We start from the raw sequence: 19,164 nt of genomic DNA, 5'->3' as shown, positions 1-19,164 counted from the left end.
CTTACCTGATACCTGAAGTTCCAATGTCGCTGTTTTATATGATCTCTAATTTATTTTTTAGAATTGTCAAATAGCTTTGGGAAAGTATGAAAAGTATTTTCCTTAATGTTTACCTGTGAGAGAGAACTGAATAGCATCCTGTCTGCTCATCCTTGTACTCATCCAATCACCAGTCAGAACTCAGTCAGGATGCATTCATGGACTCACACAAAGTTGGATTTTTTTAAACTCATTACAAAGACATGCTTTTTCCCCACTGTGGTGTTAAAAAATATTCAAGCATTGCAAAGGGAGCCACAACAAAGAGGCTGAAGAGCCACATGCGGCTCTGGAGCCGCGGGTTGCTGACCCCTGGTCTAAATAAACGATTCTGATTGGTCCATTTCAAGATTTGCAAGGATTGGTTTGCAAATTACCACCGGAATTACGCAGTCCGTGTTTTACCAACACCCAACAAGAACCGCTTTAAAAAAAACCTCTTTGCAGTACGGCATGCTAAAGTACACTTGCCCGACGGGAATATCACTGATTAGATTTACTTGCCCCAATTTTGTTTTAACTTGCCCCGGGCCATCGGTACATCGTTATTGTCGAGCCCTGAGAACGATCATTTCCACTATTCATCTGTAAAGCTGTGTATTAATATGATAATCGTGCGTGCTCTGCCACTCTGGAACAAACTGTGCGTAAACAAAGACGATGATGTGGGCACTAGTGTGGCAACAGTTTACAGAATTGGAATAAAAGTGGAAATGCTTCCAATAAATGGCGTAACCGTAAGTGTACCAAATGTGCGGCCTGGCACGCATACACGGTAACTGTGACATCCATTCACACGGAAAGATGGCTGCCACGTGCTTTTTATTGCGGTCCCTGCTCTGTGCTGATAGGGTGAATACGAGCACGTAGAGATTGACATGACACTTATTGTAATCCAGTCTTATCCTAACTTAACAGGCATATGGATCCCAAAAGAACACATCTGCAAATCCTCATCCTGTGCTGCTCGCTGCACTTTTTTTCTTCCCGCAGCGGCTGTTTGATGCTCAAGGGCCGTGTGTGTATGTGTGTGTATGTGTGTGTGTGTGTGTGTGTGTGTGTAAAATCACCTCTGCCAGCAGCACAGATGATGTGTAATTTTCTGGCTGAATACCTCCCAAAGTGTTGTTGTGTGGAATGGTGGTGGAAACACACTTACAGCCTCGCTTTAATGCACAATGAAAACATGACATTTGAATAGAGTGTGTGTGGGTGTCGGTGCGCATGGGAGAGAGTGAGCGACAGAAAGTGGTGGAGGAAAAGAACAAGAAAAGGTGAGATTAAAAAGGAAGAAGAGAGCGACACCGGCGATGGCAGTCTTGCTTACCCAGGCATCTAAATCGGCAGGCTAGGAGAGAGAGAAGGAACGGCGTTGAGTGAGACGGCAAAAGAAGACATTGGGAAGAAGGAAATGAAAAGGGTGGAAAAAAGAGAAGAGTGGAAGGAAGGTACGGTCGTCCCTCACCACTGCGGGCTTCACTCATGGATTTGATTTTAGTTCTTTTCAAAGCACCCAAAGACCTTCACAATGAAGTGAAGCCCTTATTCCTTCACACGCTGGTGGTGGTAATGTACATCCGTAGTCACAGGTGTCTTGGAGTAATCCGGCTGCCAATTCGTGCCGACGGCTTTTCCGACCACCACCAAGAATTTGTTCACATTCATACATCAGCGTGGACGGCACTGGAGGCAAGGTGGCCAAGTGGACGAATACGGCCTATTATTAGTCAAAACATGCATATTTAACAAATTGTCTGCCTCGATTCAGTATTTTCAAGCATAAAATGGCAAAATGAGGTAAACTAATTTAGTCATTCAGACAGCCAGTCACAAAATAATGCCACTATTATAAAGAAGATGTGTGGATATTGGATAATATTGTGCATTTTGGCCATGTCGAGCTTGGATACTGCAGCAGCGCCATATTGGTAAGGTCAGTAATTCTTAAATAAACATGATCTGTTGAAGTTCAGGGCGGCACGGTGGTCTAGTGGTTAGCGCGCAGACCTCACAGCTAGGAGACCAGGGTTCAATTCCACCCTCGGGCATCTCTGTGTGGAGTTTGCATGTTCTCCCCGTGCATGCGTGGGTTTTCTCCGGGTACTCCGGTTTCCTCCCACATTCCAAAAACATGCTAGGTTAATTGGCGACTTCAAATTGTCCATAGGTATGAATGTGAGTGTGAATGGTTGTTTGTCTATATGTGCCCTGTGATTGGCTGGCCACCAGTCCAGGGTGTACCCCGCCTCTCGCCCAAAGTCAGCTGGGATAGGCTCCAGCACCCCTCGTGAGGAAAAAGCGGTAGAAAATGAATGAATGAATGTTGAAGTTCAGTGTACTGATTATGAGGATTCTAAACTACATTTTGGTAAGGCTTGATTATTGTTTTTTTTTTGCAACACTTGTTCAAAAGACAAAGCGGCCTCAACAAAGGGTGCTAACACGAGAAGACTATATGCCACAAGATATGTGATGTAAACGGATGTCAAGTTTCATATCTGAGATGGGCGAAGCACATCTTTGACCAGGGTCTTTAAGTGTGTTTCATTGGTTTTACTTCTTAATAGCAGCTTGTTTTACCTTGTATGACAGTTTCCAGAGTTAATTAGGACAATTCCAGAACCTTCTTTGGCACATAAGAAATATTTTCCCACAATTATGTCAAACAGCAACATGTTACATTTTGTTTCCAGACGTCTGACGTCTGTATAACGTTCCAAAAATGTTACACTCCATTTTCATCGCATCCAAAATGCAAATATAATGCCACATTAATAAAAGAACAAAATAATTTGTCACATGAATTCTTAATGCTACCATCTTGTTGGCAAATGGGCTCCATTACCTCCCACACACGCAATATGCTGCGGGTCTGAGTCTGCGCGTTGCAGCGTGTCAGCCACCTCCAACCCCGCCACGTTTAACCTTCTGTCTCGCTTCTCTGTGATAACCGGCTTTGAACTAAACCCTCACATGTGGGAGAATGTGGGAGAACAATCCCACCCTTTAAGTCGGCATCCTCCGGAGACAAGTCCAATTCAGGTAATACAAAGTTAACAGGATCAAATAAACACCCCAGACTTGAAGCTCAAATATGCACCTGGTAATGGAGGCAAGCCAAGGCAGCGTTGGCTATTGAACTCATTTATGGATCAACTGTGGAGCTAAAAGGCCAAACATCTAGCAATAAAAAAAAAATCCCTGAGCTATTAGCATCTATGTGCATACACAGCTAACAAGCCCCAAGACAGTTGCTGGTGAATGGATGTTTGCTATCTTTGTATCGACTTGCATATTGTGTATACGCTGTGCATCGCTTCATTTTGTACAAGAACGATGCTGCTGGCCGGACAATTATTCTCCAGGCGCTGTTATGTAGGTCTTATCATATAATGCAATTAAAAGAGAACCTATTGTGCTGTTTCTATTTTTCTGACCTGTAAGTGTCGTGTTTTCGTGTTAAACAATGCCAAAGTATTTTTACGTTTATTACGTTTCCGCACTTGGAAGTGAGCCCTGACAGAAGTTTGGGATCGCTCTGAACGCTCGCTTTCAGAGATTTTTTTCTAACAAGGAGATTTGTGACGTCAATGTGATCTGCACTTCCTTATATGGGCCTGCCCAGATACGCTAGAGGCCTGCCCTCCCACAAGCTCGGCTTCTCTGTTTACGGTGTTAGCAACGACTCCCAGGAAATGTTTCAATCGAGGCAAACATACAGAGAGTATACCAGAGTTATTTTAAACACGGGTACAACGTGTAATCACCATATTTCTCAATATACGCGGCCTATCTTACCACTCTTTGAGTACACGGTAATACCAATACCGATCATATAGTAGATGAATGTTTAAATGTACTACATGGCTATATTAAGGGTCACCAAAGGTTTTTTCATGTCAGGGCTAATTTTACAAAACCAAAATGGCACTGATTAGCAAAGCAGAGAGGCGTGATAAAGTATCTGCTGATATCGGCCAATACTGATCGGTGGCTAATTTATCAGAGGACATCTAATCCAACAAAATTAGAAAGCGGGGTTTGGCAGCTGTCTGGAAGTCCTTGGGAGCTCTTGGGAGTGTGACTAATCACAGTGGAGTGGGTGCGCCTGGTTACGGACCACGGGTGGAATAAATTAAAAACAGACTGTTTTGGAAATCCAAGGAAATACAGCTGGAATAGGTGCAGATTCTGGAAGATCTAGAAAGCTTTCTGTGCGGGTTATCTGCTTCTAAGAGTCCGCTTTAAGGGCTGAATATGTGAATAAAGTCCCGTTTAAAGAGGTCTGGGTTAATGGTGTTGTTGATATGCTTTCATTGCTTACAACACAAAACCGAAATAACCCTTGCTCAGAGAAGTATAGCACCAGCACACTTTGGCCACACCAAGTGCTCCCGGTCCAGCTGTGGAATGGAACCAAAGGGGACAGAACGGAGCAGAATGTGACTTTAATGTGGCCGTGCCTCATAAAAACACCATTGTATTAAATGTAAATGCACCAAGCCAGGTTATGTGTGAGGCATCTGTGTCGCTGTCTACGCCAGTCCAATTCAATTAGCGGCCAGTGGGCCACATGTGGCCCAGGAGCCATGCCCGAGTGGCCCAGAATGTGGGTCATCCAGAGCAGCAAAATAAACCTCGGAAAGAAATTAATTTCATGAGCCCTCAGACCATTTCTGTGAAAAGTCCTGCTGTAGTATATGACCGTGAATGCACCATTCTACCTACGATGCACCGCTGTGTTATGAAAGTCGTTGGTTTTCAGAAGAGGGCAGCGTAACCGCTGAGTTTGCCAGCATCTTTGAAGCGGAGCTGTGGCACAAACGTGCGGGCATGCACGAATCGAGGGAGAGCAACGCCAACTTCCCTTCGTGTTTCTGGGGTTTTATCTGACTACAAAACTGAAACTGTGAAAGAACGCACGCTGGCCATCGTAGACGCGGGTTTTTGCTTCTTTCAGGAGCAAAATGACCATGAAAGGGATGAAAAATGTACGAGTGCTCCCTTTTTAGTCTAATTTCTAGGCACATATGTGAGTGAAATACTCGCACTATAGAATATATATAGAAACCTTACAAATCCTTATGTGAAGCATGAACAGGTATTTCTTTCCTTTTTCTGTGACGTACATTATTTTCTACCGTCTTCCAGAGGAGGGTTGGTTCATGGATGAACTTTATGTTTTGCTAGGGTTGCAACATCAGAGTCACTGGATGCCCTCTCGTGTAAACAAAGCGTTCCCATGCTAATGTGTGTGTGTGAGGGACAAAGAGAGGCAGACGAGATTGGATGTTTTCCTCCCCGACGCTAGCTCACACGGTGACAAACTATTATCTAAATACTGCATTACGCAAATGTTACATTTGAATAAATGTTTGCATCGGGGAGATTTGGGTTTGGTTCCCTACTTGGGAGTCAGGAGAGTAGAGATGAGGAAAACTGTCCGGAATGATGATTAGCCAGGAGAATGTCACTGGCGGCACAGTTTGTCATGTCAAAGCCCGCTTTGGCTTTTTAATGGGGGTTGAGGCTCGAGGGCTGTTTGAGACTACCGTCTTCTTGGTCTGCTGTGCACCTCCAAATCTTGTGGAAGGTTTTCTCAGACGAGTGGACGAGCAAGAAAAGGAGACCAACTTCAGATTTCCCTCCATTTTTGGTTCCTGTTGAGTTGTAATGGTCAGCTGTCCCAATACTTCTGATCATTTCCGAGTGCATGTTCCTGTCACCAGGATGAGGGAAAGAACTGTCGACCCACAGCAGACAGCAAGCGGAGATAATGCATGGTGAACGCCATCAGATGAATATGAAAGAGTGAGATGTTGTGAATGAAAGAAGACAAAACAAAAACAATGATGGCATAAAGTCAGACGATGACCGATGAGAAAAAGAAAAACCACATGGACGCTGGCTTTTCCGTTGGTTACGACTTCTCATTTGTACACAAAGCGCTGTTGTGCTAAATTATAGTTGTTAGAACTCCACTCCTCCGACTGGTGAATTCCGAATGGTTCTCGGCGTGCTAGCTTCTAGACCAGGGGTCGGCAACCTTTACTATGAAAAGAGCCATTTCACCCACTTGCCCACTAAAGAAAAATAGCCTGGAGCCGCAAAACGTTGTATGTTTAAAACAACATTGGAGGGAAAAAAAAAAAAAGACGAGTTGGAGTACTCTTGCTAGTACTGGAGATAAACTTTTGTTTTTAAATGAGCTCTAATTTATTTTTTAGAATCGTCAAATAACTCATTAATAATAATTAATAACTCAAATAACTCAAAGTATTACTCATTTCCCTTCATGTTAACCTGTCAGAGAGAACTGGATAGCATCCTGTCTGCTCATTCAGTCACTAGTCAGAACTCAGTCAGGATGCATTCATGGTCTCACACAAAGTTGGATTTTTGTAAACTCATAACGAAGATGTGCATTTTCACCACTCGGGTGCTTAAAAAATATTCAAGCATTGCAAAGGGAGCCGCAACAAAGAGACTGGAGAGCCACATGCGGCTCTGGAGCCGCGGGTTGCTGACCCCTGTTCTAGACTATAAACAGCAACAGATGGTCAAACTGTGATGCGTCGGGGGGGTGAAGCCAGTGAAAGCCAAAAGCACGCCCTGCCCACGAGGAAGACCAGATGAGATCCCGCATCCCAGACCACCACCAGGGTAGTCACCCGCTTCTGCTGGTTTTGATTGTGACTGTAATGGCGGACTAATATTTGGTGAGGTAGACGGAGCAAAATAATGATTCCAAAAAAATCCCACGACTGAACTTTTAATGAGCGTTTCGGTACGTAACACGGGACGGCAACACGGCAATTTGCGTGAAGCTGGAGGGAAACGTTATTTTTCATGTGAACAATAGGTCCTGCCCTGCTGTCTCATTACATGGCCACCGCTCACTGATGGGAGATGTATTCCACTCCTACGCGTTTGTCCTTTGAGCCGACAAGATTTGTGGCGGGGTGCTCCCTCCTCGTCACAGTGCCGCACCGATCGAAATCTCGTCAGCCGGTGAGGACTCTCCTCGTCAGCAAATAGCATGTGATGGAGTGTGTGCGTGTACAAAGGGCTTAGCGGCATTAACATGATGAAAAAATGTCAAAGCGGTGATTAGAGGAGATGATAACAAGCGATTTAACCGTGTGTGAATGTGTCTGGATTACCGTTACATTTTCCGTGTGCGTGCCGACGTCCTGAGTCACGGTGTTAAACAACGCCATTACTGCGAATGGCTATGTCCTAAATGTGTACTTGAGTCCGGACTACCCGCTTCCCATCCCACGTATCCGTCTTTCCCCATCTCTTCACTTCTTCCCCATTCTTGCTCCGTCTTTACTAACAAGCAGGTTCAGCCATCCACATCGATTATACCGTACGGCCACTCTTGGAGCCCTCTTGCCAGATGTTCCCAAGTACGTGCCGTTCCAGACGTTGCCTTACTACATGACGCTGCTGTGTTCGCTCTATGAAAGGCAAAACCAATACATTATCCTGCACAAGTGTGGAACTAGAGTGTCCCTGGTGGGTTGGTTTTACTGTATGGTATTCACCTTTATGTACAGACAGATTAGCCAGATTAGCCAGAGTCCCACCTAGCAGCCCGCTTCATCTGGCTTCATCTGGCTTCAGATGGCTTCAGGGTCAAATGTGAAGTAGTAAAAGGTATAATAACAATGACATCGATTAAATGATTGATTGTTTGGAATTGATTGAGGCAAAGGCCAGCTGTGGCATTAATGAAGTCTAGTTTTATGGACTTGTTAGTGGAAGAGAGATAAGACGTCAGTCAACCATTTATTGGGGAATTCAACTATCTTGTAACTTTATGTCATCACTGCCTGATGTACGAATCACCATTGCTGGAAAACACTAAATGTTACAAAAAAATCTAAATAATACAGATACATGGTTAACAGACGAGCTCCAAATCCATTATCAACCAATAGCACATGAACACACAACAGGCATTGCACTAACACACACAAACAAGGAAAGTTAAAGGTAAAGAAAGTTGCCTCAATAAAATAGTCATGAAAGAATCATGACCGCCAATCAACTAAAATAAAAATGTCTCCTCCTATCAACAATAAGACAGCTTTGTAATAGTAAATTCACCAATAAAATAATAATGGCAATGCTTCAGTTTGGAAAGCTGCACATTTCTATGTGGCACAAACATCCATATGAGAACAAAATCTAAAGAGTCTAAAGTATGAAACAAGCTGGGCTCATGTAGCACGTCTTCTTCCTGGCATGTGATATTTGAATAGAAGTGTTAGGGGATGACGCCTGACTCCCGTCTGACTTGGCTTTGCAGTCATTGCAAATTGCATGTTTACATACTCCAGGCAAAACGTGGAAATAATTGCAGACTGCCAACATTCTGAGAGCTTGTTTATAACCTGCATGCAGATATCATTATCGGCAAAACAGCCAACAATGCTCATATGAACCAATATTACATTTATATGGGAATATGGGAATGTTGGTGGGACTATTTCATTAGACTAATTAACTGCAATAAACAACCTTGGCAAATCTGATCACAAGCCATATCCCTAATCTGCCACTAACATGCACCTTTTTGGGTGGACTGTGGGAGGAATCTCGCACGGAACGGTCCAAAATCAAATCAGACCTCATATTCCACCAAGAGGGGGAAAAAACACATCTGCAGATATTTCTGGGATTGTGTGAGCATGGTTGAAGGAACACGTCCATCTGCTGCCCTCGCTGCAGCTGAAGTCATCTAAGCAGACTAAACAGTCTGGTTCAGCGCTTGAGACGGTGACCATCTAGTTTGCTAGCGACCATGAATATGCTCTCATTATTGAGTGTAAGCAGCTCCACCCCAGAATCCTGTTCTTGTGTCTGTGCATTGCAGCAAAGCTAATCTATATGCCGACACCCAGCGTTTTATCATGTTCTTCTGGACAGCGTTAAATGCTTTGATCTCAGGCATGGCTCAAAGGCAAGGACGCAAGGACGCAAGGACGCAAGGACAGGTTGGCAAAGGACAAATGAAAAGATGAGCCGTAGACGTGGAGAAATGAATGCCAGGATAAAGCATCGTCCAGTAGCACATGTTGCTGTGCAAGTCAAGTTCCCGACCCTGAATGAGTGTAACGTCCCAACACCGCCATCTAGTGGCCATGTGAGGCAACGCATCCTCGTAAGAGCCAAGCGGTGACCCTGATAGTGTGGCTCCTTGCTAAATGTTGTGATGAGGTGTGTCTGACTGCACAGCCAATTCATTTCCACCCTGAACAACACAAAGCTGTTTCCAACAACTAAAAATAAGCGGAGTGACACTGATATTTAGCTAATTAACACGGCGCGACAGAAGTATGACAAGTACCCAATTTTTGTCACCTGCCCACACAACAGTCTGGCTTCTTGGTGTTCAAGGAAAACAGGATGTGAGGGAGAAGGTACACCAGCATGACCAAACGGGCATGTCACGTCTCATCATAAACTTCAGCTCAGACGACATTTTGGAGGTTTTTGGAACGAGTTGCCATTTCAAGGCTGTTTGGCTTTTTGCCTTGGTGGCATTATGCAACATTTCATTCATGTTTCAGCGATATCACGGATATCGCGGATATCACGGATATCACGGATATCACGGATATCACGGATATCTTTGTCTTGCAAGGTATTGCAACTCCAGCATGTCGCAGTAGAGCTGTTGGGAAAAGTGTTATGATGAAATGACACTTCTTGTACTTGAACCTAACATTATTCATACGCGTTTATACACGTTTTATTGATTGATTGGGTATATTTTACTTGGTAAATGGTAAAGGGCAGTGGCAAGATTTGTGGTCATGGAAGTCCAGCCATTCCTCACCACTTGGTGCTCCTAATTTCCAGGTTTCATTCCATCATGGTTTTTCTAAAATATATTCATTCATCAATCATGCTGTTTTGTGGTTGAATATGGCTTATATTTTATTATATTTTGTAACATTTACAAATTTGTTTACATTTATGTAGCGAAGGAGACAGAAATGTAAGTATGGTATTGCCCTTTTTTATTTTGGTGTTACTATAAATGAATAACATAGGCTGCACGGTGGTCGAATTGTCCATAGGTATGAATGTGAGTGTGAATGGTTGTTTGTCTATATGTGCCCTGGGATTGGCTGGCCACCAGTCCAGGGTGGACCCCGCCTCTCGCCCCAAGACAGCTGGGATAGGCTCCAGCAAATGAATGAATGAATGAATATAAATAACCTAAACAAATCCAACATATGCATGCAGCACCAACACTAATTAAGAACTACAAGGTTTATAACTAACACTAACTATTCCTCTCACCCTGTCAGTAACGGTAAGACAGATGCATGTTATTTACGTGTACGCGTGTGCCCGTATCGGCCTACTATACGTGTGAGAGTCGTTCCAGTGCTGAATGGTAATTACATTTTATTTGCAGAAAGAATGACACCTTAGAGAGGAAGAGAACAATCGGGGGAGGAGGCAAACAAAGGAGGTGTTAATGGAAGTGAAGAGAGGAGTTTGGCGTTGTTGTAACATGTGGTCTATTTAGGGATGTCAGTCATGTGGTCCGTAGCGTGTAGAACTCCAGGAAGAAAGGTGCCACGGACTGTTTCTTTTAGAACCGATAATACATTGGCTGAGCGGGTTTGGAATGATTCACCATCATTGGAGAGAACTAGCAAGAGCATAGTTTACCCTGGTACGGTGTTGTTTATGACAGCTGGGCTGGCTTAATTAAAACGGTGGAGAGAAATGTTTAGCCATAGTTCACAATAAGATCATGATTTTGGGAGTCTACTTGAGTCAAATGTATTCACCAGCACATTTAGAAAGGCAATATGCTTTGCAATTCAATTATTTACAAAGTTAAGTCGAGATGTAACGCTCCACTCCAAGTATTATTGTGAGATATTAAAGTCTAATTTGGCGAGAGGGGCTGTAAAGATAGCACAATCCCACCCTCGGCCATCTCTGTGTGGAGTTTGCATGTTCTCCCCGAGCATGCATGGCTTATATCCGGGTACCCCCCCCCCCCCCCCCCATTCCAATCCATAGGTATGAATGTGGGTGGGAATGGTTGTTTGTCTATATGTGCCCTGCGATTGGCTGGCCACCAGGTCCAGACCCCGCCTCCCGCACCAAGACAGCTGGGATAGGCTCCGGCACTCCCCGCGGCCCTCGTGACGTTAAGCGGTAGAAGATGAATGAATGAATGAATGAATGAATGAATGAATGAATGAATGAATGAATGAATGAATGAATGAATGAATGAATGAATGAATGAATGAATGAATGAATGAATGAATGGAAACCAACATCTGAATGAAAAAAGTAAATGTGAGCTGTCGCTGTTGACATTCGATGTCTAAACAGCAGAGGGTGCTGTTGGCCAAAACAGTAACTGCTGCAGAAAGGCAACAAAATGTCGACATTGTTTGGATTTTACAAAACTGCCTTAAAGGCATATTCACATATTTTATGCACATCATAAGTTTTTACTAATGTATAAGTGAAGCCGTACAGCTAAAACTGTTTTTAAAGACGTGTTTTGAAAGTGTTTAGGGTGTTTTTATCTGCAATATTTATGTTTTGGGGCTGTTTATTATGTTGCAGACCATGTGACTCACCAGCATCTTAGCCTTTTCGTGTTCTTCCCAAGCCTTCCCTTTCTCGATGATGAGGGCGGGGCTCAGGTCATCCAACCCCACAGTGGCTGCAGTCTCCCTCTCCCTCTGAGCAAGTCTGGCCAACTGGTCCTGCACCAAGGCCTGCTGGTTCTCAAAACTGAGATAAGAGATAAGAGCAGTATTAGCTACTTCATTATACAAATAGCGGTTCAACTCATTTATCCAGTCTTCTTCTTCATCTATCAACTTCAGCACTCACTTTCTACGGATTTCTTCTTGTACTTCTGTCGTCGAGGCTCTGGGTGATTTTAAACCTGAAAAACAAAAAAAAACACAACAATGAACAATTGTACTACTATAATACCGCCAATGAAGAAATGCAGTAAAGTTGATGTCTTTGAAGGACAACATACTTGATGTTTTGTTGCCGTCTTGCTGGGATGGAGGTTTCTTGGAGCTGCCGGACCCTTGGGCATCCCTCATCCGCCTGAGAACTTCTTCTGAAAGCTGGAAAACCAATATGTGGGGTCATATACGCTCATCTACTACAGTAGTGGGTACATAATACAGCATTAGAAAGGAGGTAGTTACAGATATATTGCCCCCCGCCCCACAAAAAAAAAGTAAATATGTATTACCCAACGCCTCCATCAGAACTGCTTGTGGAAAATAAACACACAATATAACTGACAAATATCCATCTCATCACGTGGGTATCGATCTACTACCGATAACATCCTTGTATCGGTAATATCGCCATTTGGATGTATCGGCCCAGCTCTAATGTCCAGTTTGCTATCATTACATTAAGGCAGACTCAGAGGGGGTGTCAAATAGCATGTCAGGGGTGTCAGCGAGGGGGGGTTGAGTGCGTTAAGAGCAGGTTGAAGTGAGGACGCCCCCCCCCCCGGCTAACAATTATTAACGTAGCTGACCGTTAAGCGCCTGCTCACAAAAAGAGGACTTATGAGGAAATAAACGTTAACAGTTACCTTCACTCCTTCAATAACGGTGACCTTCTCGTCTTCGTCCAGTCCGAATGACACCTTCCTTGCCGCGCTGCCATTCCCTCCCATGTCGAAAACCTTGTTTGTCTCTTCTGGGTGTTTTTTTAGATTTAATTGAGCTTTGTTTTGCGGCAGTGAGACATTTGTTTGACAGCAGGCTGGACTCGCCGCCCGAGACCGCTGGTCAAAACGGTCCAATCAAGGTCACTGTGGCCCCGCTGTATTCTTAAAGCTGATTGGTTGCACGAAAGACATGCTGACGTTGAGCGTAGAAGAGGATTATGGGAAATGTAGTTCAGCTGTAGTCTAATACTAGCACGGCACTGTAAGGAAACGTAAAGCCTGGCTTCATTTCCGATGAAATAACGTATTTTAATTAAACATTACATTAATTTGTTTCAAAACATGTATCTATATCTTCGGCAGCATTACTACGAAAACAAGACATTCAAAAAATAATAGCAGACCATGACATTTTTATTCTGTATCAAGGAAGCCTTTGCCAGGGAATTAATGTTCTTGTAATCAAAAACAGATCCAAAAATTATAATAGTAATAATGTGCAAATCTAAAAAGCTCATATTTTAGTCATACAGCACCATTCAGCTGAATATAAAACACTATCAATCTAACTAAGAATGCTGTGTTGTTGCTCCACAATAAATGCAAACATAACCCTGTGGTATGCCTTCTACATACGGGTCATGGTTTAATGCAGCGACTTTGTTACACTACAAATGTCCACGCAAACACACAGCAATTTTTTGCTATTGACTCACAATTACCAATCTTCAGCAAAATAGCCGATGCATTTCCAGCTTGGATGAAGGAAGGAGTTTGGCATCAGTAAGAATAAAACTGATTGACCAATAATACTTCATTACATCTGTACATGATGTACAAGTAGGAATGTCAAGTTTCAAAATAAATAGAAAAACGGGTTAAGACCATGGTTGAGAATCCGAGTGTCGCTACTGAGTGGTGTGAATATACGGGAGAATAAGACCATGGTTGAGAATCCGAGTGTCGCTACTGAGTGGTGTGAATATACAGTAGAACCGATCTGTTCCACTCACTTTCATTTTACACTTCAACACAGAACACCAACACATCAGCGATTAGTTGAGAAGATAAGATGTACCAGTCAACAGCACTAAACCTTGTCTTGTATATTGGGACGTGACAACAAAGGGCAATACACGTTAGCCGACGTCACTCCAAGAGTTGGCTGGGAATGTACACATGATAAGTTATCTCTGAAATCATGCTAACGCCTGAAGACTTGGGCTCTTGAAATGAAAACAATCTTCCTCACTGAGGACAAAGTGATTGCTGTTGACAAGCAGAAGGAGAGAAGATGTGTTCCAGCGGCTTGCATGTGGCATACAGCAGCAGTACACACGGTTTCATAAAAGCACTTGATAGCTTCACGGTCGTCCACATGGATGGAGAGGAAAAGGTTCCTCCATACTTGTCCACCTGGTCTCCGAAAAGGACCAATTTGACCTGTTTCTATAAGTCAAACTATTTTGGTCCAATACCATTTTTACAAACATTGAAGCCCACATGTCGCTTCCCCAAAAAGGAAATTAGACGTTAACAGGTCTCCACCGATCGGCTTCAATGCTGTTGATGCTGCTGGACCCATAGGGTCCGGAGGCAACATCATCCAGGTATGCTCCCCCCATTCCTGTACTGCTGGGACCAGACCCATCAAACTGGGTGGAGGAATAGTACAGGCCCTGGTCAGGGTTCTCCTTACGACCAAGAGTTGCAGCAACGGTCGGTGGAAGGTTGACATCGGTGTCATCTGGCTCGTCCACCTGGGACTTGTAGGAAAACAGGATCTTGGGTTCAGAGCTGTGGGGGGCCGGGCGGGAGAAGAGGTCACAGAGGCTTAAATTAATTAAAATTAGATGTCAGAACACCTTTAATTTCTGTGATTTGTCCTTACGTACCCAAAGAATCCTTTGAGGAATGTGACGTATATGAGTGGCGCAAAAGCGGAGAAGTACAGGAAGGTGGTGACATCCACACAGCTGGATCACCAAGACACAAACTGTAATTAGTGGCAACTAAAAACATACACATGGACTCTATGCTTCCGCTTAACTGGATCATTTCAAATGCATTATACCACTAACAATTTGGTAATGTGGTTGGGTGACTTTCTAAAAACATATCAGCAATAATAAGCGATTGATACTTTATTTAATTCCAAATCGTTATTACATAAAGAGTAACTTGTATCCATTACTCCTGGTTAAACCTTACAAAGGTTACAATGTACTACAATGTCTACATGTACACTGGAACCTCGGTTTTCGTACCCTCCAATTTACGTTGACAATTCCCACCGAATCACCAAGTCTTGAATAAAAGTAAAAGTAATGTTAAATGTTCATTTATCCATGTCGGTCATCATTTAGAATGATCACAAACCGAGGTTTCCACTATGTATTAATTATAATTAGTAGTAAGAGTATTAGTAGCAGTATACTGACCAGAGACCCTCGATAATGTCTGCACAGAGAAGAGCACTTCCCAGGCCTTGGATGAAGTTCAGTAGAGCCAGGATGGCCGCATACATATAGAAACTCCTCTTAGCTGGATGGAGGACACGTACACATTCAATGTGGAACGTCTCATTTCTACTCCTAGATGTATTAAAACTTACACGGCAGAGATATCCTCTCCCTCAGTGGTGTTTTTGGCAAGATCACAATCAGAGAGTACACCTGGAAAATACACCGTCAGTGTCAGGAACTCTACGAGTTCTTCCTAAAAGGTATAACTGCTTACTGACCAAGAAGAAGAAGCAGGAGCTGGCCAACCAGAAGTGTCGTCCTCCATGGCCGTAGATGTTGAAGTCCTCAGCGGACAGGTGACTGTCTGGGTACAGGATCTCCAAAGTGCCCTACGAGGGCAACACAGTTCTTAGTTTAAGTTCTTGTACATTTGATGTCGCAGTTTCTTATGGGGAAAGTAAAATTAAGATTAAGATTAAGATATGCCTTTATTCGTCCCTCAGTGGGGAAATTTGTATTGCACAGCAGCAAGAGTACAGAGTCAGTTAAGCAGTACAAAATACACAATATAGAAAAATAAACAATATAAACGACCCAAGTATTAACAAAAATCAACAGTTTTTCCCAGAGTTATATACAATACAGTATGTAGATAATATGAAACGAGATGAGATATATGACCAGTCTATACACTGAGATCTTGTTAGAGAGTTAATATGAGGCATTATGGAAATACTTCATAGAACTTAGTATATTGCATTTAGAGCCCTTAATATTGCACATGGAGGTTGATCAAAATGTATGCAGGCCTGTCACCATGGTCAACTGTGCCACAAAGTATCCTCGATAATCATGATTTTCATCACCATTTTTTTTAAATGACTGTATGAATGTAATTATTGTGGAGAGGTGTCATTCATATGTGAACCACCAGATGGTGCTCAAGTAGAGTGTATATGTGTATGAGTCACAGCTTGTGACAGAAGTTGCCTGTATAAATGTTTGAACTCCATGCCATATACCTCAATATGTCATGTCATTTATGTCTTGTGAGATTACCTGTGTGATGGAGTACGCCAGTGCAAGCACGGCAGTGATAGCCAGAACACGCTTTATACTGGATTTACTCTCCAGGTGACCTAAAACACGGACAAGGAAAACTGCTTTTGAACATTTTTTGGGGGGGGGGAATGTGTGTAAGAAATGTAGTATAAAACCAAGTGATTAACTAACCAAAAGCCAGTCCAAGAATGACAACACTGAGTTCAATTGCCAATAAGAAGAAGCGGGAGATTTCCCATAAGACCTAAGGGGGGAAAAAAAAAAAGATTTTTTTTAATGAGGCAACAAAGATCACAAGAGTCCAATGTGACTGAACAAATATGTGGTTACTGAAAAACACCATGTGGCCAACTTTTGTACAAGTTACATAAGCAGTACTTTCCAAAGCAACCACTTCACTGTTCAGTCATACTGTAATATCACATACTGTAGATCCATCTGGTATGTCAACAATGTTAGCTATGCCTTTTTTTCTTTTATACGGCGGCCTTACAAAGTCATGGAGAAGCTCATATCAGGCTCTGCTCAGTATTTCATAAAACAAGTTTATACTTGTATACAACTGTGTATACTGCAGCAGCTGCTTCTCATTCATATTGGAACGGTACAGATTGGATGGTTGTTGGGAGAAAAAACACGTTGTTCCACTCAAAGATCTTGACAGATAATTTACTTTAAGCGTCAATGAGTATATTTTTTGCATATTAGTGGTTATGGGACAAGCGCCTTAACCCGTTTGGATCATGTATACAGAGAGGGTATTGTGTGTCCTCGTATAATGGCGAGGGGTGTTTATTTACACAACTGCAGAGACTACAAGGTTATTAGAGGTTAGGCATTAACTGGTGGGGTTTGTGGAACAAATATATTTTTTATACAAATACTGATAATTCCACATATAAGGCCAGTGAGTCCAAATAATATATGACAATATTATATTGCAATATTGTGTTACAGCTTGCAGCAGCTACTTTGGCTGTCTCGGTACAGCGAATACTATTGGATGTATTGTGGCAGGTTGGTGTTCAAAGCAAGTTTGATTTAAACGTCCTTACTTTGTCAATAATGGTGGCAGAGCTGGACGAACTGACAGTCATTGATACAATGGCCCGGGTGATTCCCACTGCTGCTACGACAAATACCTGGGAAATACACAAACATGGTCGAGAATGTTAGCAATGTTTTGCCATAGAGTAAGAACAACATGCCCTTGAAACGGCGTGATGTGTGACCTCTGGAGGCCTTAAGAGGCAGATTTAGAGTCTGCACGGTACATACATGATGTTGGTAGGGAATATAACCAGAAGACAGCAGTCACTGTGAAGTCACTGACCACTTCACTTGTCAATGTAAAAATAAGTCCTACCAGTAGGTAAAAGGTGGTGAAGATAGGACTGGAGGTGAGTCGAATCTTGGCTCTGGCTGAAGGCAGCTTCCACATCAAGAAAACAAAGAAGGCGACATTAGGCACAAGGAGGAGGAGGTCCCAGAAACGCACCCTAGGAAAAGATGACAATATGAAGACAAATATTAGTGGCATTGTCCGGATTTGGATTTTGTTTCTGGTGTTTACCTGGAGTCACCCACATCCTCATATAGAACTTGGAGACATTTATGAGGTTTGCTGATGTTGGCTTCCGAATCAGGAAGCCAGGTAGGGAATGCGGAAGTGTTCTCCGGTGACGTGACGCTGCCATTGTATTGAGCAAACCTGACCACAGCAGTCACTGTGGCTAGCATGTTTTTTTTCCTCCTGGGGGGCGGGGAGAAAGAAATGAGACAACAGTGATGACTACAACTCTAGTCATACATGCTTTTACGACATTGTAATCAAGGTGACAAGTTTCAGGATAGTCTTGTACCTGGCGGGTACGTCACAATACTGTATCTGCTTTAAAACAAACACGTAACGACTCTTGTGGTAGTATATACGTAACGTGAGGGTTACAAACGTAAATGGTTAGTATCATGTGTTCAATGCTATGTACGGTAACGTGTTCATCAGTCCAAGTAATATTAATTTTCTCCGTGTATGTCTGCCTATTTGTTAGTGTTTAGTTAACGTCGTTTCCACTCATACCCCACGCGTGTGGTTAGTGTTCTATTTCCACTGCATGTTTCTTCATGTAAAGTAGTCTCACGTGTGTACGAAATTTACGGGAGTCAATAAACACCCCACGGAGCCCGCCCTAAAAGCGTGACAAATACGATATATACAGCAGTTTAAAAGTTACCACCATTTTTACAATAAGTTAGCAAAAGGGAGTTGTTGCTGCATTCGCTACTTTAGTTTCAACTCTACACCTTTTCAGAGAATGTTACCTGTTAGCCAACGTTGCTAGCTACCCTATTGACCAATATCAGTGCACTTAAGTTAAGTGACGTGAATCTTTACGCGAACATAGATTACGGTGGGAGTTGAAATAGATGACACTGATAGGAAACCACCGGTGTTGTTAGTATGGAAACAAAAGTGAAAATAGTCCAAACGTATAGTGACGCTAATCCTGCGAAATGCAGTAGTTTACCTTTACAGAAGCCTCGAATTCCCTTGTCCAACTGAAGGTGAATATACGTCGTAAAAATATGTCAACGTATGACTCACATAGTGTCGTATAAATGAGATAGGTCACTAAATTGTTCGATATTTCGGGACATCTCTGGCGAGCTCCGTTGACAAATACCACCGCTGGTCATCTGACATCTCGGCAGCCGAGTGGACGCGGAGCACATCTCGCGAGATTATATTATGACGCCACTCGGGTGTTCTTGTGCGCATGCGTCATTGAGTGTTGGGACTAAAAAGCCAACATGCTCATATACCGCCCCCTGATGGTCGTACACTGTATCATCTTGAGTTCATTTAAACCAATGAGCAATGTAATAGCTCATTACGTG

The 19,164-nt window shown here is 43.0% G+C and overlaps 2 protein-coding genes across 5 annotated transcripts in view; both read right to left on the bottom strand.

Moving 5' to 3' along the window:
- chchd6b (coiled-coil-helix-coiled-coil-helix domain containing 6b) overlaps window positions 1-12,880 on the bottom strand; it is a 45,802-nt gene extending 32,922 nt beyond the window's left edge. For 2 of the 4 annotated variants that reach the window (XM_058054598.1, XM_058054595.1), the window contains exons 1-5: window positions 12,662-12,880; window positions 12,083-12,176; window positions 11,929-11,983; window positions 11,670-11,826; window positions 1,367-1,387 (exon numbers count right to left, since the gene is read on the bottom strand). In XM_058054598.1, the coding sequence (XP_057910581.1) occupies window positions 1,367-1,387; window positions 11,670-11,826; window positions 11,929-11,983; window positions 12,083-12,176; window positions 12,662-12,745 (411 nt within the window). In that variant the 5' untranslated portion in view covers window positions 12,746-12,880. Of the gene's footprint in view, window positions 1-1,366; window positions 1,388-11,669; window positions 11,827-11,928; window positions 11,984-12,082; window positions 12,177-12,307; window positions 12,547-12,661 lie in introns of those variants that run through there. The other 2 variants (XM_058054599.1, XM_058054596.1) reach the window with 2 other exon arrangements.
- A 220-nt stretch (window positions 12,881-13,100) lies between these two features.
- tpra1 (transmembrane protein, adipocyte asscociated 1) lies at window positions 13,101-18,975 on the bottom strand. Its single transcript, XM_058054901.1, has 11 exons — window positions 18,795-18,975; window positions 17,840-18,019; window positions 17,633-17,765; window positions 17,322-17,408; window positions 16,438-16,510; window positions 16,264-16,343; window positions 15,483-15,593; window positions 15,354-15,414; window positions 15,181-15,283; window positions 14,635-14,715; window positions 13,101-14,536 (listed from the first exon to the last, which is right to left on the bottom strand). Exons 2-11 carry the CDS (start codon window positions 18,004-18,006, stop codon window positions 14,266-14,268), a joined length of 1,167 nt encoding a protein of 388 aa, XP_057910884.1. The 5' UTR covers window positions 18,007-18,019; window positions 18,795-18,975; the 3' UTR covers window positions 13,101-14,265.
- Between the last annotated feature and the right edge of the window lie 189 nt (window positions 18,976-19,164).

Source organism: Doryrhamphus excisus, chromosome 18 (genome assembly GCF_030265055.1).
Source record: "Doryrhamphus excisus isolate RoL2022-K1 chromosome 18, RoL_Dexc_1.0, whole genome shotgun sequence".
Classification (NCBI taxonomy): Eukaryota; Metazoa; Chordata; class Actinopteri; order Syngnathiformes; family Syngnathidae; genus Doryrhamphus; species Doryrhamphus excisus.
This window is presented reverse-complemented; position numbering and strand designations above follow the sequence as displayed.

Excerpts from the sequence above, each read along its gene's own strand:
- tpra1 (XM_058054901.1), bottom strand. The coding sequence starts at position 18,006 with ATGCTAGCCACAGTGACTGCTGTGGTCAGGTTTGCTCAATACAATGGC. Across the intron at positions 17,409-17,632 it reads TCACCACCTTTTACCTACTG|GTATTTGTCGTAGCAGCAGT; the intron begins GTAGGACTTATT and ends TGTATTTCCCAG. Across the intron at positions 16,511-17,321 it reads CTGCCACCATTATTGACAAA|GTCTTATGGGAAATCTCCCG; the intron begins GTAAGGACGTTT and ends TTCCCCCCTTAG.